The sequence below is a fragment of the Dendrobates tinctorius genome, unplaced genomic scaffold (assembly GCF_039654945.1).
Source record: "Dendrobates tinctorius isolate UK_male_01 unplaced genomic scaffold, ASM3965494v1 ptg000115l, whole genome shotgun sequence".
Lineage (NCBI taxonomy): Eukaryota > Metazoa > Chordata > Amphibia > Anura > Dendrobatidae > Dendrobates > Dendrobates tinctorius.
In genome coordinates, this window is record NW_027361783.1 from 5,106,961 (window position 1) to 5,125,484 (window position 18,524).

General features: G+C 41.2%; 1 protein-coding gene across 8 annotated transcripts in view; it reads right to left on the minus strand.

Annotated features, from left to right (window-relative positions):
• The window catches only part of PHACTR1 (phosphatase and actin regulator 1), a 530,355-nt gene that overhangs the window by 10,058 nt on the left and 501,773 nt on the right, over positions 1–18,524 (minus strand). For all 8 annotated transcript variants that reach the window (XM_073589964.1, XM_073589968.1, XM_073589963.1 and 5 more), the window contains 3 exons: positions 14,660–14,816; positions 10,752–10,807; positions 4,893–4,954 (listed from right to left, as the gene is read on the minus strand). In XM_073589964.1, the coding sequence (XP_073446065.1) occupies positions 4,893–4,954; positions 10,752–10,807; positions 14,660–14,816 (275 nt within the window). The remainder of the gene's footprint in view (positions 1–4,892; positions 4,955–10,751; positions 10,808–14,659; positions 14,817–18,524) is intronic.

The following is an 18,524-nucleotide window of genomic DNA, read 5'->3' on the forward strand; positions in this document are numbered from 1 at the left end:
CTTGTATCAGTAGTACATTTTTTATATCCTATTGTACAATACAGAGCAGGGTATAAAAATTTTTTTCTCCTGCTATTATTATTGAGTGAATAATTCATTTATCTCTGGGTGAACAGTGATTTTTGTCCTATGACCCTTTATTTGTACTTTTGCAATCTGGGGCACTTTGGATTCCTCCTCTTGATTATACATAACAGTCTCTTGGGGCATCGCAGGTGGGCCCACAAATGGCCTTTTTCATCAAACTATTTTCTTGGGTAATTTTTGCTGGCTCATATTGGTTTCTCTGCCATCTAATTATACACATTCAGTGAGTTTGGTTTTATACCGGTATTATTTGGTACAGATTATGAGTAATATTCCAAACCCATTGTTGAACAACACTCTGGTTTGCCCATCACTATTTGGCCTCCAGGTCGTTGTCCAGAGAGACTGGTCGGTAGGCCTTTAAAATGTGTAGTTCTCTGGAACTGTTTGATCTCATCCGTCATTGTGAAATACCATATCCCTATGTGACTTTTGACTATCACTAAGTTTTCACCTTTGATGAATTTCCATCATGATGTGCTTTAGGTTTTTTATATGGTGTGTCCTATATGTCATAAGTGGTTACCATATAACCACCCTTGGACATTATACCATATATTGTCAGAGGATATTTTTTTCAGTCTTTCTTGACTAGGGTTGTACCACTGTAACATCTCCATACAGGACATTTCTGTGCACAATCGTCGACACCATGAATGCACATATCATCTTGTTTCGGATACGGTTCATGTAGCATATTTTATAAGCGTCATCAGTCTATTATTTTATTCAGCACATATGGCCTAATTTGGGGCTTTCCCCCCCCCCCCGCTTTTGCTACTATACTATTATTCCTGGCTGTTATATGTATATATCGATCATTATATCATATGATGAACCAGAGATACGGAGATGGCTAGTGCCTGTGTTGCCACCTTTTTGTGCACGTGCATTTTTTTTTTTTCATTGCTATCATGACAACCTGGCATTTTCCATATATAGGAATGCGCCTTATGAGTGCTCTATGCTGATTGGATTATATTTAGGAACGCGCTACATGAGTGTTCTATACTGATAGGACTTTTTCATAATTAGTATTCAGTTCTATTTAGTTATTTTTCGTGTCTGTATACTGTTGTTTCTGGTTGACTTTTGTATATAATGTACATTATACCGCATGATGCGTCATTGTACATGCATTGTTTTCATTATCACCATTGTATTATTATGCCCAGATGCCCTCTCTGTATTAAGGGGATTATTGCTGAGATTTTCTAGCGCATGCGCTGTCTGTCTAACTGTATGGTCATTATTATTGGTGTCTATTTTGTGTTTAATAAAATCGCCGTACTTGTTGGTGCACTGATACTCCTGGTCGCTACATAAACTGAAGTTCACACTGTGTGATGTGCCACTGGTTTAGGGATGGTTAGCGCGCGTGCTGTCACCTTCCGACACGCACGCTCCCTCTCTTGTTACACCGTTACCATGGCTACTTGAACCTATGACGTACTTCCTGTATTGAAGGAACTAGAGCGTGCGCTGTGATTTTTTGGGCGCTTGCGCTCTGTGTTTGTCTGGTGATTACCATGACAACTTCATGAGAACACCCACTAACGTCCGGCTAAATGACCAACAGAGCATGTGCATTCCACTCTGCCCTTTCATCACATGCCTCTCCTGTGCTTAATGAGTTTCCCAATGGCCTGGTAAGCGGCGCAGCTGCGCACTATTGTTCAATCACTGACTGTATTTAAGGACATGACTACACCATGATTACTACCCCTGACGAAGCCACTGCGGGTGGCGACACGCGTCGGGCATACATTGCACTTGGCTCTACTCCATATGGGTCTTTATATGTAGTACTATTTCCCTCATGGAATCTAACATGAGTGTTTTTTCTAGCCTGTGGTTCTAACACCTGTATATCTGAACAGCTATCCTAGTGGTAACTAACTATCATGACCTCATTCCTGAACCCATATGCACTCCATCTGCATGTATCTTTGTGATCTCAGTGACTCATTGTTCCATTTTGTCACTGTTCATATATATTTCTAGTGTGTATGGCTCTTGTGATTATTTGTCATCTTGCTGACTTTTGCCTTGCAGGGTTCAGAGGTTCAGATCAGATATAATATATGGTTTTTTGTATCCTTGGTAGGGCATTTTATACTGTTAACCACTATTTGGTATGCTGTTTTTATGATCATTTGGCTGACACTTGCACAATCTTTTTTGGAGTATTGCTATAGGTTGCAGGCTGTATTATGAGCCTAGGGTTGTTATAGCTATGTCACATGGATGACTTTTAAATGTTTTTAAATGTGTGTGTTGGTGCATTCATGTCCAATAAAATTTGCTTCTAAACGCTATCTCCTGGTTTGTGGTGATCCCCCTTTTATGGCCTATCTTTTTCTTTGTTTTTGTTATACGCCCACTGGACAAACATATGGGAGCGAGGCCATGCCCACTGGACAAACGTATGGGAGCGAGGCCCACTGGCAGAGAGTATGTATAACTCATACATAACCTCTGGTGCCGGCTCAGAAACCGGCGAATTCTCACAGCGCACAGTTCGTGCCTTGGGGGTATTCAAAAGTCTGCAGTCACACACAGTCACTGCAGATTTATTGATTTGGACCGGACAACCCCTTTAAAATATAGATTGATAGAAATACACATGCAACCATAGTAATAGAAGCCTTGAGACAGTACAGGCTCTTGTCAAGGCAAATCATCTCAGGTGCAAGTAAATGCAGAAATCTTGGAGGCTCTTCAGAATTTTTACTTTCAAATCCAAATTAGCGAAACCTTAAGGCCACATTCACACGCTCAGTATTTGGTCAGTATTTTACCTCCCATTTATAAGCCAAAACCAGGAGTGGAACAATCAGAGGGAAAGTATAATAGAAACACGTCACCACGTCTGTATTTTTTTTTACCCACTCCTTATTTTGGCTTACAGATACTCAAAGTGTACACGTGGCCTTAAGGATCAGGCGATTTTTAATTTTTGCATCCACTTTTTCTAAGAGCTATACCTTTTATTATTTTTCCTCTGACGTAGCCGTGTGAGGGCTTGTTTTTAGCAGGATGAGTTGTACTTTTGAATAACACGATCTGTTTTATCACGTGAAGTACTAGATGCGCCTATTCTGGAGCTTTGTCGGGTTCTTCCCACTGCCCTGTAGCGGTGGCAAGTGGGGTTAATAAGTAAACTATGTAGGCTGCGCGGAGTCCCTGGCTGACCTGATGAGCGTGGGAAAAAGTTCAGAAACTTTCCCATGCTTATTAGTTCATCTCTGGTCAGCAGAGGAGGCTGCGCAGAGATTAATTCATTCGGCATTGGTTTACAGCAGGGCCGGTCGCATTAGCACCAGTCCCCATTGTAAAATAGTTAACCCCTTGTGAAGGATTGCAGCGGGGGACCTGACTGAACAGCGGAGAGGTATGTATATTGTTGTTTTTTTATTTTACAGAACCATGGCTTTTTTTTTTGGATTAGCAGATGAATAGATGTGGTCAGAACGTTGTGTGATTATTTCATTAAAAGAATTTCTAATTAATGTGTGTTTTTTTAACCCTTTACTATTCTAGCGTTAATAATGGAGAGGTGTCTTATTGACACCTCTCCATTATTAATCCGGCTTAATGTCACCTTTCAATGGCAAGGTGACATAAACCCATTATTATTAACCCATTAGCCACCTCTACAGGACAATGGGAATAGAGAGGCTAAGTGCCAGAGAAGGCGCATCTTACAGATGTGCCTTTTCTAGGGTGTCTGTTGGCAGATTTTGTTTAGCTGGGGAGGGGGCAAAAACATTGGTCCCTCTCTAGGCTATTAATATCTTCCCTCACTCACTGGCTTTCCCTCTCTGGTGGAGAAATTACCGTGGGACCCCACACAATTTTTTTTCAACTAATTAACCCCTTAATTTAACACCTACATGTCCCAAATTTTACACACATACCCTAATGTAATTATTAGCCAAATACATATAAAAAAAATTAATGTAATGAAATGATTTACTGTATGTAAACCATGTGTCATTTTATGTTGAGTTTTGTATTGATTTTACAGAAGCCGGCAATTGATTTAGCGGCTATTATGCTATGTATAACTCTATGAAATATAAATATATATGTATATATATATGTATTCTATGTGTCTATATCTATTCTTTCGTTTGTGTTTTAACTTGTCTTTGGGCTCCATTATACGTCCATTTTGCAAGCCGGCGAGTAAATCTCGTCATACGGATGTCACACGGATGTCACACGGATGCTTAGATGCGAAAAAAATCACATCCTCGCATTCGAATCGGATGACATACGGATCACTGTTCAGGGAACATTTCTGCGTATTACGACCGTAAAATACGGACCATATTTTTATACGTTAAGTGTGTCTCCAGCCTAAGGGTATGTTCACACTGCAACTTTTTTCACTGCTTCCATTTTCTTTTTTGAAATCCCAATTGTTTTTTGTTAGTGTTTGTAAATCGTTTCCTGAATCGCTTTGTTGAAGTTTTTCCACATTTTTTCGGCCGTATTTCTTGGGTGTCTTTTGAACTCCATGGCAGTCAGAAGATGGCAGTTACTGCTTTTATACGATTGATGGTTTTGAAAGCATGGAGCCTTGAGAAGATGCCCAAAAGCCTGGACATGGGTACAGCAATTCGATTTTATAAAGAAATAAATAGGAAATATCTGATTCAGTAATATGTGGCCAATTTTTACATTTTACATAGAAATGCTCTCTGAGCTGCAGCTGAATCATCCGATCTGACATTGTGCTGATCATTACAGTAGCTATGTCTATCAGAAAGATCCAGCGGGACATTTCATAATCTCACCTTGCGAGTAAGTCTCCTTTTAATTTCTCGCTTTTCCTCCTGTTCTTCTTGTTCATTACGAGCTGTAAAGTAGAAGCAGAATTGAACTCGACAATCCTGTCACTTCGGAAAGATCTGCAAACAAGTTATCTTTCTGGCAAATAATTTAGTCCATGGGCCTAAACTGATAATATGTATATAAGTAAATCTACCATGCATGGTCCTGAAGAGAGTTTACACAAGTCCCCAACTGTAATAATGTCACAAAATTAAGCACAAAACACGGTTTCAGTTACGCTTAAAAGGGGTTTTCTGGCTCCAGAAAACTAATGTCCTCAGGCACAGTTCAGTGTAAAGAAAAAAAATACAACAATCCGTTGTTTACTTACCCTCCTGGGGTCCAGCAACGGATTCTTTGACACTGCCCCGGTCTCTGTCTGCACAACTGCCATCAAGTCGACAGAGCTGCAGCCAATCACTGAAATCAGCAGATCTGCCGATGAAGACTGCAAACGCTGCTGAGCTCAGTGATCGAGCTTCACTTACCCTCACTCTCTCTCAGTCAATCACTGGTCTCCAATGCTTGTACCATCTACCTCGGGATGAGCTACTGAGCTAAGTGATTGTCTGCAATGCTGTTGACGTGACATCAGAGATGCACACAAGCAACAAAATCCACGGCAGTGACAGAGACACTTTGCTGGACTTGGGGACGTTAAAGGGAATCTGTCACCCATTTTTAGTGATATCATGTATAGAAAGTGTGTCCTGCATGTGAAGACTTCCGGGGCATAGACCGCGCTGAAAATTATCGGCGCATGTGCAGTACCGATTATATGCTTTGCCCACAGTTGGGCAAAGCATACCGTGCAAGCGCCTGAGGCCTTTTCAATGCGCAAGTGCGGAAAACTACGGCATCTGTGATATTCACAGATGAAGATTACGTTCAGCAAGCCGAGGAGGGGGGGGGGAAGGCGAATAAGCCCCGCCCATCGGACCGGTCCGCGGCGATTTCCATACATCTCCACCAAGATAAAAAAGGTGTTTATGCATCAAAGGTGTGGGGTCGGGGGAATCAAAAGTCCTAATAGAATCCTTATGGGACTCACAATTGGGTGATATCTTTACATGATATCACTAAAATTGGGTGACAGAAACCCATCCCTTTCCTTCTTTTAAAAACACTAATGCTTCCATCCATGTAAATAATTGTGTTACGACACCAATTTTAAACATAAGACCAGCATAAGTCTTTTCTTTATCTTATGCTCCTTATACCTCTAGATGCAAAATTTCTAAATGTGAATTATCAACTAATTATCAGTTATTATTTTTTTTTGTTACTTCTGAATTTGTTACAACTGTATAACCACACTTTACTGTAACTTATTTTGATTATACTTAAGTTCAACGAATACTTCTTCTTTGCATGTTAAAGTGATGTCACTCAATAAAAAATTAATTGAATATAAAAATGGGTGACAGATTCCCTTTAAGTGACGTACTGTTTGTTTAACTGAATGGAGCCTGAGGACAATAGTTTACTGGAAATGGAACCCCTTCAAGGTCCCACAGAATTTTGTACACAGTTATCTGATCATTTTATTACCATAGACATTACAGACTGATTGTTACTAATTTTATCTGTGAATATATATATACAGTTAGGTCCAGAAATATTTGGACAGTGACACAAGTTTTGGAATTTTAGCTGTTTAGCAAAACATATCCAACATACAATTATATAATCAATATGGACTTAAACTGCAGGCTCACAGCTTTAATTTGAGGGTAGTCACATTTTAATTGGAGTAAGGGTTTAGGAACTACAGCTCTTTAATATGTATCTGCCTCTTTTTAAAACGACCAAACGTAACTGGACAGATATCTCAAAAGCTCTTCAATGGACTGCATGAACTATTCCCTCATTAATCCATCATCTATTAAGCAGGTTCAAGGTTTGCAGCAGATTCCAGGTGTTCCATTCACAAGCTGTTGCTGTGAACCCACAACATGAGGTCAAAGGAGCTCTCAATGGAAGAGAAACAGACCATCAATAGGCTGAACAAAAAGAAGAAATTCATCACAGTGATAGCATGAATGTTAGGTGTGGCCTAATCAACAGTTTGATACATTCTGCAAAAAAAATGAATGCACTGGTGAACTTGGGAGCTCAAAAAGGCCTGGACGTCCATGGAAGACCACAGTGGTTGATGATCACAGAATCCTTTTCATGGTGAAAAAAAACAAACCTTTCATCAGTATTTAAGACTACCATACAAAGAAAACTTCATGAGAGCAGATACAGAGGGTTCACCACAAGGTGCAAACCATTAAGCAGCCTTAAAAATAGAAAGGCCAAATTCGACTTTGCCAAAAAAAAAAAAAAACATGTAAAGAAGTCAGCCCAATTCTGGAAAAGAATGCTGTGGATAGATGGAAGAAAACCTGTACCAGAACGAAGGGAAAAAGAAAGTTTGGAAAAGGCTTTGAATGGCTTATGATCCACACCACATCTTCTATAAAACATGGTGGAGGCAGTGATGGCATGGGCATGAATGGTTTCCAAAGAAGGAAACCCAGCATTTTGTGACAATCATGGCTTCCAGACTTCAGGAAGTCATTGCCTGCAAAGGATTCTCTACAAAGTATTAAAATAAACATTTTATTTATTTAGCGTTAAGTTAATTCATCCAATTACTTTTGAGCCCCTGAAATGAGGAGGAGACCTGGTAGAAAAATAGAACATTCAGTTAGTCACTGTCCAAATATTTCTGAACCTAACTGTATGTATAATATATATATACACATACATACATACACTGCTCAAAACAGTAAAGGGAAGACTTAAACAACGGAATATAACTCCAAGTAAATCAAACTTCTGTGAAATCAAACTGTCCAGTTAGGAAGCAACACTGATTGACAATCAATTTCACATGCTGTTGCGCAATTTCTGGCTGATGTTTTGGTCACTTTTAAATGTTGGTTGTGCTTTCACACTCGTGGTAGCATGAGAGACTCTACAACCCACACAAGTGGCTCAGGTAGTGCAGCTCATCCAGGATGGCACATCAATGTGATCTGTGGCAAGAAGGTTTGCTGTGTCTGTCAGCGTAGTGTCCAGAGGCTGGAGGCACTACCAGGAGACAGACCAGTACACCAGGAGACGTGGGGGGGCCGTAGGAGGGCAACAACCCAGCAGCAGGACCGCTACCTCAGCCTTTGTGCAAGGAGGAACAGGAGGAGCACTGCCAGAGCCCTGCAAAATGACCTCCAGCAGGCCACAAATGTGCATGTGTCTGCACAAACGGTTAGAAACCGACTCCATGAGGATGGTCTGAGTCCCAGACGCCTACAGATGTGGGTTGTGCTCACAGCCCAACACCGTGCGGCCCGCCAAAGAAATGCCACCCCGCACCATTACTGACGCACTGCCAAACAGGTCATGCTGAAGGATGTTGCAAGCAGCAGATCGCTCTCCACTGCATCTCCAGACTCTGTCACATGTGCTCAGTGTGAACCTGCTTTCATCTGTGAAGAGCACAGGCCACCAGTGGCGAATTTGCCAATCCTGGTGTTCTGTGGCAAATGCCAAGCGTCCTGTACGGTGTTGGGCTGTGAGCACAACCCCCATCTATGGACATCGGGCCCACAGGGCTCTGGCATGGAGCCGGTTTCTAACAGTTTGAGCAGACTGGTGTACTGGCCTGTCTCCTGGTAGCGCCTCCAGCCTCTGGACACTATGCTGACAGACACAGCAAACCTTCCTGCCACAGCTCGCATTGATGTGCCTTCCTGGATGAGCTGCACTACCTGAGCCACTTATGTGGGTTTTAGAGTCCATCTCATGCTACCACGAGTGTGAAAGCACAACCAACATGCAAAAGTGTCCAAAACATCAGCCAGAAAGCATTGGTACTGAGATGTGGTCTGTGGTCCCCACCTGCAGAACCACTCCTTTATTGAGGGTGTCTTGATAATTGCCAATAATTTCCATCTGTTGTCTATTTCATTTGCAGAACAGCATGTGAAATTGATTGTCAGTGTTGCATCCAAGTGGACAGTTTGATTTCACAGAAGTTTAATGTACTTGGAGTTATATTCTGTTGTATATCTATATATATATATACATATATACATGTACTTGCTGTGGAGCTATACTTGTATAATACACATTCTGCAGAGAAACACTAACACTAGATCTATTACCTCCTTATTATATTTTAGTGCTTTAAAATTTGTAGTATTGGCTCTTCCGCTTCTAACACCAACAGGGAAGCTTTTATTAATAGTGAATGTTTTTCCTACTTTCTGTTGTCTATATATGGAGTGTGTCATATAATAAGGTGCGTCCTATAGGCCAAAATACCCAGTCTATAATATATGATGACTTCTTCCAGTGCTGGGTGCAGTCATCTAGCAGCGTTGTACTGTGGCAGGCCTCACCAGCGAATACTGCCAACATTGTAACATCCACAATAGGGACAATCAGACCTAGGATGAACCTGGAATACACCAAAACAACCATTTCTGGTTGGTGTTAGCACAAGCCCTATGAGTCTGGCCGTGGGATTGTCCTGAAAACAATCACAACTGTTGGCAAATATGTAGAATAGATATTGTTTTACTTCATGTACACAGTTGTCTCTTTTACTATAGTTACCACAAGGCAATATTTTTATTATATTTTATCACCCTATCAGCCTTAGCAGGAAATGTGCTAAAATAAAGAAAAATAACTATGACTCACCTGTTATATTCTGTGTGACCGCTGCAGCCAATCACTGGCCAGAGAAGTGGTTTGTTCATTAATAGCATAAGATTGCAGAGGAAAGTGATTGGCTGCAGCGGCCATGTGAATGTATAGCAGGTAATGTCTGCAGCAACATAAACAAAGATGGGAACTGTTTTAAGGCCACGGTATTACAAGTCAGCCGACATCCCCTTTAACTTCTGAGCTGTGTAAGGAGAGCTTGTGGTGAATACAGAAATTGGGGCAATAGGGAGGGTCTTCCCAATATACTAATACAAGGGAAGACCAGGAGGATTTCTTGATGGTATCTATTCACAGAAAGTAATGAAACACACACTATTCATGACGATCTGCCTGCTTGGGAATGCTATCAGAAATGGAAGATGCGTCATAAGGCCAGATTCACACGTTGCATCTTTGCTCCAGATTTTCTGCAAGCAAAATCCATAGCATTTTACAGTACCAGCAAAGTTTTGACTTATTCTAATCCACATGCTTTTGTGCAGAATCCAAGCAGAAATTGGCTTTTTTTTGTGTTTTCATTATATTCCCAGCATGTCAATTTCTTTTGCAAAAATACATCTTTTTGGTGCGGATTTTACCCATTAATTACAATGGGGACCCTTAAATCCTCAGGTTAATCCTGCTGGCCTGGCGCTGCATTGTTCTATTCCTGCAACTACAATGCACATACAAATGCACGAATAAGTGCAGAGACACTGAGGATTTCAGATTACAAATCTGCATGGAAAATCTGCACCAAGGACGCTATGTGTGCCGCTAGCCTGAAAAGCATCTCTCAGCTTCCCAGACAAGTCTTTTTTCCCATAATTCTGCATTGTCCCATTCCTCTGTTAATCCTTCTAGAAATGTGTGAATACATTTGTAACTGGGTGTTATTATTTCTCTTGTCAGGGTAGTGTGTCCATACAGAGTCTGATCCTGACAGCGCTGATTCTGTAGGACATACCCACAAGTGGTAACGCCCAGCTGTCAATGTATTCATATATTCTAACAGTAATAACAGACGACTGGTACAAATCAGAGTTATATGACGGAATATGCTTTATATCTTCTGCTTTTTACACATCAACTTTGTATAGAAAAAAGCCTAATGAACTTACGTTTCAGAATATTTCTTTGTTCCAACTCTTCAGCTGTCGGCCTTTGGCTGAGTCGTCTGCGAAAAAAGGATGAGATCCTCTTAACCATATTCTCCTGATTATGTCCGCTGCTTTATAGCTACTAGACTCGCTTTCCAATGGTCGCTGCTAGAAAACCCATGGTTTACACAGGTACAAGGAAACCTCAGATACAGAAAGGCCGTGCTGCTGGTAAGACATTGTCACTTACAGCATATTACTGTGATAAAACAGAATTACAACATTTCCTTCTCTTGCCACAAAACTTCCTGACTTTTATAATGAAAAAACTTACAAGAAGCAAAATAAACATAAACCCTGCTATAACTAAATAAGTAAAAAGCAAGTGTGTTTAAATAACACAGGGTTCTTAGTAATACGATTTTTGATCAAAAAAAGCATGAAAGCTATCCCACCGCGACAAGGTGACCCTGATCTAGATGGTCCTACACTGTCTAATATTAAAACCTTACCGTGTGTCGAAGTTGATCTCAGTGTAACTTTGACACATGGTAAGGTTTTAATATTAGACAGTGTAGGACCATCTAGATCAGGGTCACCTTGTCGCGGTGGGATGGCTTTCATGCTTTTTTTTTTATAAAAAATCGCATTACTAAGAACCCTGTGTTATTTAAACACACTTGCTTTTTACTTATTTAGTTATAGCAGGGTTTATGTTTATTTTTCTTCTTGTAGGTTTCTTCAATGTTTTATGGCCAAAGTGAACATGCGTTTATATGCTGCATGTATACCAACTTTAACTAAGCTCAGTGTTTGTGTGTTTTTTCCTGACTTTTACAATGTTGTAGCTAAAAATGTGCTTTACTGTGCAAAAAAAGCTTGGTATAAAAGCACAGCAAGGAGGTGCAATACAGTGTGGTGCCAGGCATGGCGTTATCACATAATGTCATATCACTTTATGTGATTGTTGCCCTTCCAGTGCTGTTGAAGGAAAGTAGGTTTTGAATCAAGAAAACGGTTGTTTGTTTTGCTTTTTTTTTGTTGAAAGTACTGTTTCCCATTAATTATATAGTACATAGCAGATATTCAGTGAAAGAAACTAGAGGGTTGGCGTCTCACAACACTACCGCTATGGGCCTGTGGTGAAAAGGCGGCCAGCTCCTAACTCCTCTGGCTTTGTATCAAGGGGCCTTATCTTTTTCTTGCAGTCACTCACTACTAGGGGGAGCTAAGTGAATAGAGATTTCTAAATTATCCAGTGCATCTTAGGCTTCTTTCACACGTCCTGATATTTCCAGTACTGGAAAAACTAGTACCGGTGCTATCTGTGTCCGTGTGTTACTTACGTGTGGCATCCCTCCTCCGTCTGTGTGTCGCATCAGTGTGACACTTACCGGCGCCTGGCAAAAGCCACACAGTTCATGCTGTTCCCAGGCTCAGGGTGCTGAAGGCAGCTCTCATCATTGTCGCCTGGTCTCCCTGAGATCAGCACAACCAGGCGATAATGATGGGAGTGGTATTCAGCACCAGCCGTGTACATCATGTATTAAATAATTATTATTATGAGGAATATGGTGTTTTATTGTTATTAATTTGACAGTACTAAACGGGAAAGAGAGGGTGGGGAGTGTTTATTCAAAATAAAGGAGTATGTGTCTTTATTTAAATTAAATTACTTTTTCCTGTGTCTGTGTCAATTTTTACATTTGACTATGGGGTTAGTAATGGGGGTGTCTTATAGATAGGCAGCACAGAGACCAAAGGTAATCCTGCAGGAGCTGCAGAGTTCCCAAGCAGAGGCTGTCTGTACAGCCACAATAAGCCATACACTCCATAGAGGTGGCCTTTATGGGAGAATGATCAGAAAAAAAGCCTTTACTTACACACAAAAATTCCATGGCTCATTTTCAGCTTGCCAAAAGACATGTGGGAGACTCCTCAATTGTATAGAGGTAGGTACTGTGGTTAGATGAGACGAAAATTGAACTTTCTGGCCACCAAGGTTAACGTTATGTCTGGCGCCAAACTAACACAGCTCATCACTCCAAGAACACCATCTCCACAGTGAAACATGGTAGTGGCTGCATCATGATATGGGGATGTTTTTCGGCAGCAGGGACAGGAAAAAATGGTTCTAGTCAAGGGAAAGATTGTTGTTGCAAAATACAGATATATTCTTGAGCAAAACCTCTTTTAGTCTGTCAGTGATTTGAGACTGGGACGGAGGTTCACCTTCCAACCAGACAGTGACCCAACACTCGAGTGGGTCAAAGGAAAAACTGGAAATGTTTTAAAGCGGCCTAGTCAAAGCCCAGACCTTAATACAACTGAGAATCTGTGGTCAGACTTGAAGACTGCTATTCACCAGAGGAAACCATCTAAGGGCAGTTTCACACGTCAGTGTCTCCGGTACGTGTAGTGACAGTTTTCTCACGTACCGGAGACACTGACACACGTAGACACATTCCAATGAATGTGTCTATGCAGATGTCAGCGCGTTTTCACGGACCGTGTGTCCGTGTGCAAAACACGCTGACATGTCCGTTTTTGTGCAACAGTACGGATCACATGGACCCATTCAAGTCAATGGGTCCGTGTAAACACGTACCGCACACAGATGCTGTCCGTGTGCGTTTTTAAAAGTCAAAGGGTTAACATTGAAAATAATTCTTCAAAAACACGGACACGGACAGCACACGGATGGCATACGTATGCACACGGACATGGATAGCTCCGGTACCGGTTTTTCCGGTACCGGAATTATCTGGACGTGTGAAACTGCCCTAACTTGAAGGAGCTGAAGCAGTTTTGTCTTGAGGAATTGGAAAAAAGCCCACTGGCAAGATGTGGAAAGGTCATAGAGCCTTATCCAAAGTGACTTGCAGCTGTAATTTTCGCAAAAGGAGACTCTACAAAGTACTGACTTTAGGGGGGTGAATAGTTATGCACACTGAAGTTTTCACAAAAAATGTCAAGGGGGTGAATACTTTCACAATCCACTGCATATAGAGAAAACTACATTTGCCGGGTGTACCAAGATGATGGCAACTGGATAATATTGTTGTATTGCAGTGTATAGAACAAGTGATCAGACAATCACAAGTTCAAGTGGCCTAAACGCATTAAAAAGTTTAAAAAAAAAAAAAAAAACTTCTTAAAAATATTACAAAAATATATCTTTTTACCCAATTAAAATGAATAGATTGTGAGCCCCATCAGGGACAGTGCCAGTAATGTCTGTAAAACACTGTAGAATTAATGGCGCTATATAAATGAGTAAAATAAATAAATAATAAATACATAATAAAAAACATATTTGGTATCACCGCATTTGTAAATGTTTATCAAGTTTTGTATAGCCATAACCATATTAAGAATTATAGTGCAAAATGAATTTTACAGCACTGTATAAAAAAAAAAAAAACAGAAGAAAACAATGGTGGGATTGCGTGTTTTTTTCACTGCAGTTTCCCGTTTTTCAGTAATTTATATAATAAAATGAATGATTAAATTCAAAACTACAATTTGTCCCATAAAAAAGCCCTCATACAGCTAAGTTGACAGAGAAATAAAAAAGTTATCCCTCTTAGAAGAAGGTGTAAAAAAAATCAAACAGGAAATATTTTCAACATCTTAAGATAATAACAGTTCATATATTTAAGGTAACATTGGAGGATGTAATTCATATGACGTTCACTGCAAATCTTGCAAATTCATTATGATGAAAAAATGCTTTTGTGCAACGCATCAAAGGGGTTAAAGCATGTGTCATACATCTGGGATTTACACTTGGATTTACCTAGAATGTCCAAAGTATGGAGCTAAGTCAGTAGTAATGTGACCACTTCAAGAGCTATAATGACAGGCTGGAGTAGACTCCATCATAGAATAGTCCTTAAGCATTTCACATGGCGATACAAGGAACCTACCTAGTGAGCTTAGTCCCGATCTGCTGCCTCAGTTCCAGCCTCTCTTCATCCGTCTGCATGGGCAAAATGTTCTTCTCCTCTAACTCTCTCTTGGACGGTCTGTTGCTTAACTTGATTGCCAAAGAATCCTTCCTGAGAACCTTTAATGCCAGCGAACCTTGGGAAACAAGAGAACACACAGCCTACTAATTGCTCCAGGCGTATAAGGTTCTGGATAGATTATCAGGGTGCTTTGGTTCCCCATATATCATGGTGGAACAAATTGTGCACAAATTACAAGTTTAAGGCCGGGAATACACACAGCGAGATACGGCCGAGTCTCGCAGGTTAAAACCAAGCTCTGGCGCTGGTGCTCTGGAGCGGAGCATGCAGCCGCACAGCAATACATGGAGCTGCACGCTCCGCTCCGGAGTGCCGGTGCCAGAGCTTGGTTTTAACCTGCGAGACTCGGCCGTATCTCGCTGTAGTGTGACTCCGGCCTAACACTAAATGTAGGAATCACATCCATATTCACTGGATCCATCAGATGACTCACTATGGCCGGAGTCACACTGGCGATTTAAACGGCCGAGTTTTGCATGGTAATGCACGGCGTTGCCGCCGGGACTCAGGAGCGGGGCGTGCGGCTGCATAGCAATACATGGAGCTGCACGCCCCACTCCTGAGTCCCGGCGGCAACGCCGTGTATTACCATGCAAAACTCGGCCGTTTAAATCACCAGTGTGACTCCGGCCTTTAGGTCAATGTGGTGAGAAAGATGAGCACACAATAATAATAATAATAATTTTTATTTATATAGCGCCAACATATTCCGCAGCAGTTTACAATTAAGCGGGGACATGTACAGACAATAAATTCAATACAAGTTAAGACAATTTAAACAGTGACATTAGGAGTGAGGTCCCTGCTCGCAAGCTTACAATCTACAAGGAAATGGGGGGACACAGTAGGTGAAAAGTGCTTGTTATTTCAGGTCTGGCAATTATAATAAATAGGGATTTTCATATAAAGCTGCATGATCTGGTCATCAGCCCGTGTGTTTAAGTGCAATAGACAAGTATCAAGTGCAGTTATCGTGTGCATGGAGGGTGTGGAGACAGATGAATAGTAGGGTGCAGATTCAGAATAATATTTGGAAGGAGGGAACAGGGCAAAGTTAGCTTACCGAGTAGTTGATGTGGTAGGCTTTTTTGGCTTGTGGTAGGCTTGTCACAATAAGTGACATCCATGGAAAGAAGTAATTTTGCAGGCTCAATCTGCCTAAATTCTTATAATATATATATATAGACAGAGACTAAATCTATCTACAGCTGGAAGTGAACGATGCAAACACTGAGGGTACGTGCACACGCTGCGGAATGCTCTGCGGATTTGTCGGTGCGGATTTTGTAAAATCCGCAGGTCAGAAGACCTGCGGTTTATCTGCGGATTAGCCTGTGGTTTTGCCCTGCCGTTTATCACCTCTACAATGGAGGAGATGGCAAACTGCAGTGGAATCCGCAGAAAGAATTGACATGTCAATTCTTTCTGTGGTTTTGAAACTGCAGCAAATCCGCGTGGAAAATTCTGCAGCGTCTGCACAGCGTTTTTTTTTTCCATAGAGTATAAGGGTACTGCACAACGCAGCAGAAACTGCTGCGGATCCGCAGGGCCAAATCCGCTGCGGAACCGCAGCAGAATCCGCAGCGTGTGCACACACCCTTAGAACTTTATGGTTGCAGAAATTTCAGTCGCACTCGAACCCTAACAACACAGCAAGACAAGGGTTTTTTCTCTGTATACTGTATCTTTACTGTGTATTGTCCCTGTCCTGCGCCCTAACTGGGCATTATTGTTTCATTGTTTATTTATTTATTTTTCCTACTACTTTATGTCTCTGTGCACACGGTGCGGATTCTGCTGTGGATCCGCAGTGGATTTGGCCCTGCGGATTCGCAGCAGAACTGCATGTGATGTACAGTACCATTATTGGCTATGTAAAACAAAATCCGCTGGCACATGCTGTGTTTTTTTCTACGCGGATTTGGTGCGGAATGAAAAATGCAGCATGTCACTTCTTTTGTGCGTTTTTGCTGCAGTTTTCCACCTGCTCCATTCTAGAAATCTGCAGATGGAAAACCGCACAAAACATGCACTAAATCCGCAGGAAAAATGCAGGTCATTTGACCTGCGGATTTAGTAAATTCTGCGTGGAAAATTCCAAAGCAGAATAAGTAACGTGTGCACATAGCCTATTACTGCATATTTATTAGTAGTAATTATTGCCTATCTTTTCTATGTTTTATTTTTGAGACTATAAGATTCGAGCACAGACTTTGATGAGGACAGTAATAACAATAAAACAAGAATCGGGTGGATGAGGGAGAGGGGAAATAAATGAACAGTAAATGACTGGGAGGGTTAGGAGGAAAGGGGGAGTCCTGCTACTGTTACAGTCGTGTTATAATAAATTTATGTGTGTGTATATAACAGATTCATTGGTTCAAGAATATATAGAGTATATAAGTTTCTGCCAAAGCAAGTATTTTTCTTATTCTTTATCACCTCGTCCTGTGATATCGCTATGGGCATCATCATCATATTATAACGCTGTCGGTATTCATTTCATGTGACATCATTGCTTATTCTTCTATTTTTTATGACATTACTGTACACTACCTTTTATCTTTATTACCTTTGTGGTAAGACATCCTTCTAGTGTGTTTCTTATATCTCTTATGTGACATCATTGTGCACAGACGGTAATTTACATTCTATGATATCACTCCTGTTCCAATTACTTCACTTCATTATCTACTGAGTGTATTATGACATCATTATATTTTTTAGTCCTGTTTTGTGGATTATCCCTGCATGCTGATGCTCCCTGTGTGGCTCAGTCCTGCTCTGTGGCATCACTGTTACTAGTAGTCCTATAAGTCAGTCAGGGGTCGTCAGCAGAAAAATTCAACCACGGACAGACTTGGGGCTACTCACTCCACATTAGGTCCCAGAATAGCCCTGGCCTTCACCCTGTAAACCCTATGAAGTGATCTGGACTTACATCAGTGCCCCATGAGTTGCATCCATGGACTAGCTGCGGGCTGGAGGAGCGAGCATGAGGCAAGAGTGGTAAAACTATACAGGCAAGAATCAGGGTCAAAATAAGAAGACAAAACTGTAGTCAAGAAGACAGGCAGGGTTAGGTACCATTAGGTCAGTCAACCGGAGTCATGATTTTGGGAAATACAACCAATCAGAATCAGGGTATGAGAAGATACAGGACCAGATACATACAATCAAACACAATAAGTGGCAATCCCCAGCAGACTGCCAGAAGTTTAAGTAGAGTGTGGTACTGCCCAATAGGCCACAGTTGGGCGCTGATTACACCCGCTGATCTGTTGGACAGCACACTCACCCATTTTTTCTGGTGGGACGGTATACAGGTCCTAGCCATATCAGTATTCTTGGCTGGACAGTGCCTGTGCCGTCCAGTGATGGTGATAGCAATGTCTCCTCTATCACTGGCACCGCCCGGGGATTGCACATGGTGGCAGCGGCACACCTCACTGGAGCAGGACCAAGTAGGAATGTAATCGTAACTTCACCCAAATGTCGGGACAACGCTATCTGCATCATGTTGCAGAGATTTCACTGTGGGTATGATCTTTGGATTTTGACTTCAGTTTGTTTATTGAGATCCTTGTTATAGGTTTTGCATCATCTAGGAACCTCAAGTTATGCCTCCATTTAACAAATTTGCATATCATTACTTTCAATCTAATGTTCAGCTCAGTAAACCATAGTGGTAAAGAAATAAAGAAATGTTTCCAATCATAGAATTTCTTAAATGTGTTGACCCCTTATAAAAAATCATCTTCCT